At 41.7% G+C, this 11,926-nt stretch overlaps 2 protein-coding genes across 3 annotated transcripts; both read right to left on the bottom strand.

Annotated features, from left to right (window-relative positions):
• Positions 1–96: 96 nt before the first annotated feature.
• On the bottom strand, positions 97–7,306 carry lypla2 (lysophospholipase 2). Of its 2 annotated transcripts, none has more exons than XM_077548921.1 (10): positions 7,239–7,306; positions 3,822–3,914; positions 3,692–3,723; positions 3,264–3,329; positions 3,116–3,163; positions 2,951–3,021; positions 1,854–1,927; positions 1,609–1,710; positions 1,356–1,526; positions 97–1,261 (listed from the first exon to the last, which is right to left on the bottom strand). In XM_077548921.1, exons 2-10 carry the CDS (start codon positions 3,897–3,899, stop codon positions 1,211–1,213), a joined length of 693 nt encoding a protein of 230 aa, XP_077405047.1. In that variant the 5' UTR covers positions 3,900–3,914; positions 7,239–7,306; the 3' UTR covers positions 97–1,210. The 2 variants fall into 2 exon arrangements, with proteins under 2 accessions (XP_077405047.1, XP_077405048.1); XM_077548922.1 differs by lacking the exon at positions 7,239–7,306 and adding an exon at positions 7,043–7,230.
• A 456-nt stretch (positions 7,307–7,762) lies between these two features.
• On the bottom strand, positions 7,763–10,277 carry pithd1 (PITH (C-terminal proteasome-interacting domain of thioredoxin-like) domain containing 1). Its single transcript, XM_077548875.1, has 6 exons — positions 9,947–10,277; positions 9,068–9,111; positions 8,853–8,930; positions 8,626–8,730; positions 8,424–8,532; positions 7,763–8,110 (listed from the first exon to the last, which is right to left on the bottom strand). The coding sequence occupies exons 1-6, from the start codon at positions 10,130–10,132 to the stop codon at positions 8,009–8,011; spliced, it is 624 nt and encodes a 207-aa protein (XP_077405001.1). The 5' UTR covers positions 10,133–10,277; the 3' UTR covers positions 7,763–8,008.
• Positions 10,278–11,926: the final 1,649 nt, after the last annotated feature.

Below are 11,926 nucleotides of genomic sequence, written 5' to 3'. Positions count from 1 at the left end.
ACTAAGGAAAAACGATCTAGGCCCATCTGTGTGGAGTTTGCATGTTGTCGTGTGAATAATAAGCACACAAAAAATAACGGACGATTACAGTAAACGGACAGTTAAATGTTTTTCTTGTCATTTATTCTGCATACAGGTGCTTGGAAACAGACCACCAATTCTCATGTTACTGAATGCTCATCATTTTAACATAATACAATAAAAGGATGAGATGACCACAGTGGCAAAACACAAACATACATCAAAACGTTATGGTACACAAAAACAGATGTAAAAACTTAAACCAAGGAGAGTCCACATGAGAATGTGTGACACTGTCGCACATTACAATAATTACAAGAAAAAGAAAAAAGGCGGCAGCAGTCGAAGAGGACAAAAAGCACAGTTTAACGTGTGTGACACAACTGAGACATTCATTGATTTGTCAACTACAATCAAAGCGGATGTCTCCCCCCCCCCCCAATTAGCTTTTCCAAACAAGCGTGCCAACACGAGAACAAAAGGAGAGTCAAAACAACATTCATGGTAACAGGAAAAAAAAAAACGCAGAACACCTGACAGATGTCGATTTCTTTTACGCACACGTGACTTTGTTGTCCAAGGATCAAGTTGTTCAGGGTTAACTTTCTTTTGTCATTTGTAAAATCACTCTTCACTTATGTTTCTTACCAGAGCATATTGCCACTTGCGGAAAGTTTGGAAAGTCTGACCTTTGAGATTGTTGATCAGTGGGTTAGTCAGTTCAATAAGTTGCCAAAGGAGGGAGATCGACTTCATAAGCAATAATAAGCATTTTAAACTTGGGGTCTTTTGTGTTTTCAGCTACAAAAAAAAAAAAAAAAAAAAACTAGCCATATTAATAAAATAAAATAAAAAAAAAACACTTGGAATGGGGTTGATGAGGTGGACCGGAGGGTGACAAGTGGACAGCGACACAAAAGGGACACAGAAAGTTGATTAAAACGACAAATATAATCAACAGGAATGTTGCAAAGTGGGGCTGATTTTCTCCCTCCAGAGGCTACAAATTGTGAGCACTTAATTCAAATGCATTTTTGGAATCCAATTGGCGTGTTTGTGGAAGGACGAAGGGGTGCTCATGGCTGTTTCCTGTTTGGGGAATGACAAATTGGGGTTGGGGGGGTGGTGGGTGAGAGGTCAGTGTCACGAGTGGGGGACGAGGCGGAGTCACAGTAGGGATGAGGTGAGGTCAGATGGGAGGCAAATACTTCTCAATGAACTCCTTCACCGCCAGCATCTCCTGCAGCGTGACAAACAAACAAACACACACACACACGGACGTGTCAGGATGCTGCCCAAACCAAAGCGGGGGCGCGACTGACTGCACGCGGCACCTGAGCGCAGGACGAGTGAGGGACGCCCGGGTAGGTTTTGAAGGTAATCATCTGCGGGCTGACGATGTATTTCAGCTTCTCCGCCGTCATGGCGCCAAACTGCACGGGGATCATTTCGTCTTTCTCGCCGTGGCACTGCAGGATGGGCAGGTTCTTGTTGCCGCTGGACGCCTGCACGCACGCCAGAGACGCCACGCAATCAGTGCACTGGCAACGCCGGCGGCTTGAAACGATCACAAACGATTAGAAGCACCAGAGGGAAGCTCTTGTGAAGCGGCAGCCAGCAGCTGAGGGCCACCACGCCGGCCAATTGGTGCTGGCAGGTCAAAGCGGTGTACAAGGACAAAGCCCCGCCCTAACGGGGGAAGCAGACATGTTTACAAACCGGTTCTCATGAGTCCTGAACAGAAATCTTGCTTCTCAACCTCAATTTCAACAAATACTAAAACCGTGACAATATTCTGGATGAACATGAAACTGCTATCTTCGGGATCCTACCTGAGAGAATCCGCCAAGCATGATGCGGTTGGGAGGGATGCCATTTTTGGCCTCATGCTCGATGATGGCCTTGACTGCAGGGAACAAAAGTGCGGAATTAAACACAGAACACAATGCTCACCAGTTCCAAATGCTCTCGGTTTTGTTTTCTCCACATTCCCTGGTTTCAGAACTATAGTTTGTCCACTAGGGGGAGCTACAGCTCGGTGCATGCTAGTAGTAGTATCTTTTGTGTTTTTAATTGAATTCTTTGCTGTTGGCTCAACGTCAGCAACCCTTCATTTGGGATAGAAATAGACCGATGTTTTTTTTTTTTTTTTTTTGATTGGGCTAATACAGATACTATTAGTAGTGAAGGACGCTGATGGGAAAATATTGGCATCAAAAATAAAAAATAAATACAAAGTCCAGCTTTTATTTTTAAGCATTTGTTTATTGAACACATTTAAGGGTTCGTAAAATATTGGAGTTAAAAAAAATATATTTTTCTAAAATTAGTTTTACAAAGCTAACAAAAAGTTCAGGAATCTTGCAGGGGCAGTAGCATGTCTTCAAAAGTTAAATAAAAACTTAAGTAAATAACTCCATATTGTTTGTCACAGTAAATAAAGTTTTTTAAAATGTCAAAATATCTGATGTATTAAAATTCTATTTATCTAGTTTTAATTTCAAACAAAGACAGAAGGTGCAGACTTCCCAGGGTCAGAAGCATCCATGAAAATTTAAATAATTAATTCCCTGATTTTTCTCTCTCCCCTGAACACTTTGAAATGGATTTATTATCGGCCGTATGATTCTTCAAAAATGGTTGACGCCGATATTTGTCAAAACGCTGAATATCGGCGGCAATAATCGGTCTATCCCCAACTTTGGATGATAACAAGGTAATGTTATCGAACTACTGACCGAGTTGAAGAACAGGCAAATCAATTTACAGCTATTTACTGGGCGGAAAGGTTCTTCAAATGATCAAATAGAGTTCAATGTCGTGGTCTGGCTGTCTTGGTTTACGTCACACTTGTAGTTTTTAATCAATCAACGATCAAGTTGTCAAGTCATCACAACAGTGACTCCCAGTCTACTGTCATAAACCTCACTGTTCTCAGCCGCCTTTTTGATCCCGGATTCGTCCTCGGGGGTTTCGGGGCTGAGGCCTATGAGGTCGAACCTGTGCAAGAAGAGCACAAAACAACCAGTTAAATATTGTGCTTTTTTTTTTTTTTTGTCATGACACCTGTCCTGGAAAATGGCATTCTTCTTACCAGGCGGGCATAATGACTTTCATGTTGAGGGTGACGGGGATCCGTGGCCTGCGGAAGAAAGTGAGCAAGTGGATGAAAACAGCAGGGACGAGCGGCACGTGCGGAAGCTTAACCCGTGCATGGAGCGACTCCTTCCACGGACACTCACGCGTGAGGGCAGATGAACTTGACGTGAGGCAGCTGGATCCCCGTCAAGGTGTCAGCCCACCCGTGCCTGGTGAACAAAAAAAGAGGATGTCATCAAAAAAACAACACGTGGTTTTGGTTTGTCCTCGGGGATGCGATCATACCCAAAATAGTCTCATCCAGCAATCAAAATGGACTCTCAGCATTAACACACGGGCGAATGTATGAATTCTCAGCATGTGTGTGACAACATGGAAAAGACAAAAGGCGCCTTTTTTTTTTTTTGCTCCAACAAAGCCGCTCTTGTGCTTCCCAAAGCAGACTTCCTCTTTCCTTATTGAATTAATCAGCCAACGCCGTAGTGCGACTACTCCAGTTCAACTTGTCCCAGTTTAAATACACTGAGGGTGGTTTCATTTATTTTTAGCCCAAACTGGCTTACTTACTTACCCTGTGTCTCCCAATCCATGAAGGAAAATCACCTGCAACCAAAACAGGGAAAATGCCGTTAAAGCGCTGCCCTCGTATTAAAACTCCAATTATGGACATATCACGTACGCGAGTCGACGAGTTAACTCACCGCCGCGGTCTCCTTCTCGTTCCCGGAAACCGCCACGGCCTCGGCGAGCAGCGGCACAGACATGTTGTTGCCACACATACACTGTGAGAGAGTCTAAACACCAGAAGAAGAAAAAAAACGAATGTGTTTATTTCTATATACAGCCTTCACAGATATAACAATTTAAAAAAAAGCCATCGTTTTCTTAGCTCTTTGACTGCCAGACGTTTTCGGAAAAGGGATGCCGGGTGCCAGCCGATTTAAGCATTTTGACTGATCTTTCAAGGTCCACAGAAAATTATGTGTTTGGACTATGGAAACACACATACTACCAAATGAAAGATTGGACTCTCATCTTTCATCAGAAAAAAAAAGTTTGTTTCTACCTTATTCCGTTTTTCAGTAATCAACAATAGAAAATGGCTAGTTTCACCTCTGTTTAGAAACAAACGTCTTTTAACGTCTTTGGCACTCCTCCATAGGATTTTACTAAACGTTATTTAACGTTTTTGGCAGTCAAAGAGTTAGGCACTAATTACCACCGGACTTCTCAGGCTTTTAATTATTCTCAATATGTATGGCATGAAATGATTTTGAATACTGTAAATTGACGACCAAATCTACACACTTCCACTGCATGGCCCAAAAAAAAAAAGCACTCTGCCTGCATTGATGGTGCAACCTGATCTTTTTATGGAAAAGCACCCACTGACCCGGCCGGAACCGCGACGTTAAGTCACAGATAACAGCTTTGGGGCAACTGGTTATTAGAGAGCACGGTCGTAAAAAGCCGCTCTCGATGCCCTTTGACTATGTGATGATGCGGGCCCAGACGGGGCCTGTTTCGCAAGCGGAAACGCGAGGGGGGTTAATGTGTAAACCGCACTCTGGATAATGCCTGACATTAGAATTTAAATTCCAACGGCGTCCGGACCGGGCAGGATCAGCGTGTTTGCTCAATGACGGCCATTTTTGCATGAAGAAGTAAGCTCGGGGGGGGGGGGGGGGGGGGTCTCAAATTGTATACAGGAACTACCACCTAAAACTGTACCACCATCATGACTAATGCCTAAAATAGTCTTTCAAAACATGCTGTAAAAGTTTGAACTGAACACTTTTGTCGGTTTTATAAGACAAATTTGTCTGTAAAAAAAAAAAAAAAAAAATGTTGTTGATATATTCCATTAAGTTTAAAATGTGTTGCAAGCATCCAGTAAAAATAAATTAAGAATTAAAAAAAAATGTTTTTTTCTACATGGTCTCTATATTGCGTACTTGGGTAATGTGTTCACATTTGAACACCCAAACAATACTTATTGAAAAACGGAATGATTAGTTGTTGTGTAGCTTTCCCCCCCCCCCCCCCTGCACTCACAACAACGATCAATAACACAGCGTGGGTTTTTAAAGGCCTGCTAGGAAACAACGGCTCACACGCTTCGCACGGCGGGAGGCGGTCAGCGGTTAAAAATAGAGCTAACTCAAATGTGGCAAGTAAAACTCGGTTTGATGAAAAACACACCTCCGTGGCTTCCATCCCAAAGAAAATTGAAGGGTAATAAAATCAGACGACTAGATTACGCAATTACTTTTTCTCACTTGAGTCTTTTAGCAGTTAAAATAAAGCTAAAAGGGACAAATGTGCAGTTAATAACTTATTAATGGCCACTCAAGTGGTTCAAATTGGCTTCTGGGAAACAGTATGGTGCAGTGGAGTGCATGACCCACCGTAGTAAACATATTGTAATACCTCTCCGGCAGTGGCAAAGCATTAAAGACACCTTTGGTGAGTCAAAAACGCCGCAATCGTTGAGATTGTGTACGTTTTTTCGTGTTCCCGCCTTTGACGCTGGCTGTAAGAAACTACTCAAGTGAATTACTGTGGTTGATTCGGACATTTTATGGCTCGAACCTTTTCACTTTTCATTTGGTTAGGGGGCTCCAGTCGGGAGTCCATTTACAAGCCTTCATGTGTGCCATCTGCATGACTTCAATTACTTGAGAGCATATAACACACACACACACACACACACACACACACACACACACACACACACACACACACACACACACACACACACACACACACACACACACACACACACACACACACGGTCTAATTGAATAAAAGGCTCTCATGCTAGCATGTTTCAGTCAAAATGTAGGATGGCATCTCTGACATAGCGCTGTCACTATCGAATATTTTTTTAGAATCGATTAATCAATCGAATCATCGGATTCATTTGAATTTTTCATTAAAGCGTATCACAAAAGCATTCGTATTTGTATAGTGGGTTTTTTTTTAAAAAAGGGGGGGGGGAGGGGATTGATTGATGTACTACGTTATTGGTTCAGTCATTGTTTTCCAAAGTAGAAACAGATGTTTGCAAACTCAGTCTTCTTTCATGAAGGACTACAGAAATAAGTAAAAAATAATAATAAAAATACTATTGATATGCTGAAATCGGAGGATTTGGACAATTTGCAAATAAAATATGGCAGCAAACGATTACTCCGTTATTTAAATAGCTGTTGATTAATTTAATTATGGATTACACGATTAATTTTGACAGCTCAACTCTAACACACACAGCGGCGATATTCACTAACTTCAGTGAACTATTATCAAAATTTAAGTTGTCTTTATAAAATAAACGCTGCTGACATTTTGTTTAGAAATTAAATGGTCTCTCTTGTTGCCACACGACGACATAAAGACAAGAACACAATCTCACTCTCACACACACACACAACGGGTTGGTTGGGGGAGTTTAGATCGCTGCCAGACAACAGGACGATCAAACCGGGCAGTGAGTGACAGGCAACCCCCCCCCCTCCTCCTCCTTTCCCTCCTCCACACATCATACAACCGCAGCTCCCCTGGCCAACAACCACCACAATCGAGCTCACTATTCCGGGGAAACATCCCACGGGCAGTCCGTTTGGACGGCAGGTCGAACGACCCGACCGACAAAAGTGACGGCGGAGGCGGGGCGGCGCGCGGTTATTGAGCCGGGGGAGGACAATGGTGGATTCTTCCTTCATCCCTCGTGATGGCATTCAAACGTTACAATCAAACTCTCTATCCAACTAGCCCACCATCCCCCTGAGACGGATTAAATCCCGGTTAATCTGTCCTCTTTATACACACACACACACACACACACACACACACACACACACACACACACACAACGTTAGCATGTGCTAATGCTAACACAATAAATGTAATTGTCTGCTACCGGCGTCTCCGTCCGTGTTTCCGTCCGCGACGATGGGGAGCTCAAACGTCACAAAATGGCCACCGTGCGCCGAGGGGGAACTTCAGGAAGGGTCCGAAAAGGTATTCAAGATGATATGTCCGCGAGTAAACCGCGGAGGAGGGAAATGCGGTGAAGCCGCGGCCCGCTAGTAGCTGACATAAAATGTTCCACTCACCGCTCGCTGCTGTCTCCGTTCACTATCGAGCAGAACTTCCGGTTGGCGGCCATACAATCGAGGGGCGGGGCATGCATGTGACGCCAGACATAACCATGCCCCATAAGTGATTGTGACATTAAAAAACAATTCAAGAAAAAGACATTTTAAAAAAATTATATAAAAATATGGTATTATAATGATTAATTATTATTTTTAAATCACTGTCTTGTAAAAAGAAAAGAAAAAGCAAGCAACATTTTTCAAAAACAACTTCTACCACACCACTCTTACTCAACTGCTAATTTAAAAAAAATATATATATTATTCTGTTTTTATTGTTGTACAGTGTCCTTGGAGGCCTCGTAAGGTACTTTTTTTCTTAATAAAATAAAATAAAAACTATTTGCAAGACGGTCTCATTAAAGTCATGAAATATAACCAAAAGGCTAAGTTAGCTATAGCTAGTTTGTAAACTAGCTCCTCTGTTAGCAGCCTTATTGAGAGTGCAGGCAGTCCGTGTCATTAAAGAATTGCTCACTTGATTGTCAGCTTTCGGAATTTTATTTAAGCATATTACAAACTCTTATGAATATTATCACCATTTCCAAAGAAACACCCGTGACGCTCAAGCGCATTTTCAAAAGGTCGTCGGATTTCAGTGCACGGCATTTGCGTCACGCTCGACTAGCTTGCCAACAATACGTGGCCACAAATGCGTCATTGTTTCTGGCTTGACCGGCCTCAATGACAGCCTGCTCCTCCACCTCTTCATTTTGGGATGTGACGCTTCAGGAAATAAAGTTAGTTTGCGGGATAATGCTTTCCACTTTGTGATCGGCGGGGTTTGCCGACGCCTCGTAGTTGCAGATTGTAACTTCGTGTCTGTGAGCCTTTAGAGAAAAGAAACAATAGTCAGCAGCGTTGGATGTAGAAAAAAATAGTAACTTATATGAATATAATTTTACTATTAGTCGTCTTAAATACAAAATAAGACAAAGATTCATTCAAGCATAAAAAAAATCAGCTGATTAGAACATTGCAACATCAAAGCTAATTAGCGTTAGCATTGAGCTAGCGGGGCCTTTCTTGAGGTAGTTTGGATGTTTTCAAATCATTCACCAATTGATGAATCTAAAGCATTTGATAAACAACTTCTGTTTTCGCCTCCGTTTTGATCAATTCCGCCATCACCGCGAGACTGACCTCCGCGTATTCTCCCCTGAGGCCGATGTAGTAGATCCGGGTGCTCTCGGCGCCAAAGTTCTTGGAGATGTGGATGGAGAGGTGCTGGACGTTGGAAAATCGGGCGATCCTGGAAGTCAAAAGGAGACAAAACGTGACGCTCAGCAGCAGGCGGAGCTTGTGGCTGTAACTAGAGCCGCGCTGTTTCGTGAACAAAACTCACTTGGTCGGGTATTCCAGCTGAGCGTTGGGGTCTCTGTTGAGTCGGAAAGCTTGCTCGGGTTCTCTGCCGGTGTCGTCAAAGGACATCTGAGGGATGTTCTTGTACCTGGAAGGAAAGTCTCTGTTATGCAAAGTCTCTCCATAATGAAGATTTTCAGAAATCTGCCCATTAAAACGCAAAGCCTGTAAGTATATATATGCCCTGTGTCCAATTTGTGTGACACTCACAATCGTATCTCTGCCGGATGCGAGTCGTCGTCCTCTCCGGAGATGATGAGGCCTTTCAGCTTGACGCTTCCAGTAAACCTGAGAACAGAAAGAAATGAAAAACAAAACGGGACGGGACGCGGCGAAAGCAGTATCGGAAGCGTCCCGTGACGGATAAACTGTGACGCTTGAAATTGGAGTGCGTCTCTCCGGAATGGAACTTGTGGGGAACTTACGGGATGTTGAACAAGAGCTCTTCGTCGACGTCACTCTCGACAAACTGGATGGGAAAAATATCATGCGGGTTAATTAATACATCATGGAATATCATACAAAATTCTAAGATGCATCCATTTTGTAGTAGTTACTGCATTTTACCAAGTTTCTTATTTGTCTGTATTTATACTGCCCTCTGGTGGGCAAGGCAGTACACTACTAATATTTTTTTCAGTAATCGTTTGACCTGTCAATTATTTTGTCGATTAATAGATTGATAGTATTAAAAAAAAACACATGTTTTGATTTATATCCCTTTATTCCAAGACAGGCCTTTATTTTAAATTGCCAGTGCAGAAAACACACAAACATGAATTATGATTAATTTGCTGTTTTTTGTCCGGAACATGTCAGAAAAACGGCAAAAATGGTGATCATTGTTTTTCTAAATAAAAGCAAATGTTTTATTCGAGTCATCACTCAGATTACCAGTCTGCCCTTATTGGGGACTACAAGAAATGGTAGAATATTTACTGTAGTGACATAGGCTGAAATTCTAAGGATTTGGGCAATTTTGAATTAAACAAGGTCTCTAAACAATGAATCAATTACCAAAATATTGATTAATCTAAAATTTACATTAAAAAAAAACTGACTGTTTTTGAATGGCTGTAACGGATTAATGGCATTTCCATTTTTTTTCAATAGGTAAAGATGATTTGCACCACTGTAAATAAAATATTTTTACCTTGCTAATTGTAAACGCATACTTAAAAATAGCCTACCAAGGCGTGTTTCCTTTGCTGCTGACTCTGTGTTTGACTTACTTAACAATACATAACCAGTTCCCGAATATCGAACTTTGAGGTTAGCACATTTCGGAGGCGTTTGTTGATTACTTTGTCGCGGTCGTTCCGCTGATCCCACGGCTTGAAGACCAGCTTGCCGTCGCCGTCCCTGCTCTCGTTCAGACACTGCAGCTTGTCGGCGTCGATCCGCCGATACAGTCCGTACTCGACGCCCCTCTCGGCGGGTTCATGGGCGCCCTCGCAGCCGCAGCCGTCGTGGTGGTGGTGGCCGGACATGGAGGCAACAGACGCGGAGCCTTTTCGTCCCAAGCGTCCGCTAAAGATCCAGAGAGTGAGGAAGGGAGAAGCGAGTTTCACTCTCGTGCCAAACACGCCGACTTCAAAACAACGCGAGGTTGATATTTACTTCCGGGCTAATAGTTTCAAAATAAAGCTCGCAGTTTGCCCAAAGAAAAGTCTTTCTTTAAAACAGGGATGCGCAAAACTTTGATTTGTATTCATTCATTTGTAAGTTAGTAATTCCTCTTTCATTTACTCTTAATTTTAGCGTTTTTAAACATTTATTAACATGAACTAATTGTAATTTATTTTTATTATTTAATTAATGTTATCTACAAATATAAATATTAAAAAAAAACGTTTTAAATGTAATAAAATATTAATACAGCACCATTCAACAACCCATAATATAAAAATGATATTGTTGGTCTAAGTGACGAGATTACTGCACTAAAAAAAATATAAAGTTTCTGGTGATAAGTTGCGAGGAACTAGCCAAAATAAGAGACTATTTATTATAAATTGTACATTATAAATGTCTCTGCTGTTGCTATTATTGACTTCCACTTCCAGTAACATGGCGAATGAATATCTAGCTAATAGTAAATGTATATTACTGGCATCTGGTAGAACTTGTACCTCCAAAATGATCACTTTTTAGGAGGCCACAAAAACGTCATTTTTGTTCAACCATGAACATTGCGTCGTCACCGAAAGAAAGCCATTTTCAACACTTAAGAATAGTCAGCAATTTGGGACACACACTCGTGGACTGACCAATAGTATAGATTTGACTGACGAGGTTTCCGGAAAAACACCAGCAATATATAATGGAGATATTTTATGTCAAACACTAACACAAAAAAAACATGACAACAGGGAGACACAGTTCAGAGGGGGGAAAAAAGTCAAATTTAATAATAATAATAAAAAAATATGACCATAGAACATTTATTAAAATCTAATAAAATTACACGATTCCAATCTACTTCCTGGGGCATCTGGTCTACGTCATTAATAGTGTCATAAATACATCTCTTAAAACAAGCTCATGGTTGGATATTTTCCTCATCTTCTGGTTTGTCACAGTGAAGCAGATAAAATGCATATTTACAAACAGGACGCACGCATGGTGGACAGCAGGAAAGAAGACTTGAAAAAGAGCAGCTAATTGATCCTTTTGAGTCCTCGCAAAAAAAAGTCAAACACGCTGAATTGTGTTACTTCAGAGCAGTCAGTGAATGGTTTGCGACATGCACTCGATTTAAAAAGGCAGTCCTCATGTTTTCATCTAAAGCGGATTCATTTGGACATAAGTTATAAAAAAAAAAAAAAAATCAGCCGTTCCTTACCGTTTCGTTAAAACAGTGTTGGAGTGTACAGAAAGCCAGACATGACAAGGGAGGGGGGGGGGGGGGGGGTACTCATTTGTTGTGAGAGAGTCTGGCTGCAGCCCCCCTTTCTCGGGCCCTACGTCCCTGCAGACCTCAATTGTCCGCTCAGAAATACAGCACATGGAAGATTTTCAAAATAAAATAGGGTAGCGTTTCACTTCCCCAATTCTTCTCGACCAAACGGTTATCGTCTGTCAAGACGACCGTTCATAGGACAGGTGTCAAACTCAAGGCCAAATCCAGCCTGCCGCACTATTTTATGCAAATCATGTGTGACAAAATTCCATTTTCCTTACTAAAATCTGTGCCAACATTTCAAATTGTGTAATAAATAATACTGACATTTTGCTTCTTCTTCTTTTTTTTTTAATACCCATTTTACAGTGACTTAAAAAAT

Source organism: Vanacampus margaritifer, chromosome 17, assembly GCF_051991255.1.
Source record: "Vanacampus margaritifer isolate UIUO_Vmar chromosome 17, RoL_Vmar_1.0, whole genome shotgun sequence".
NCBI classification, from domain to species: domain Eukaryota; kingdom Metazoa; phylum Chordata; class Actinopteri; order Syngnathiformes; family Syngnathidae; genus Vanacampus; species Vanacampus margaritifer.
This window is presented reverse-complemented; position numbering and strand designations above follow the sequence as displayed.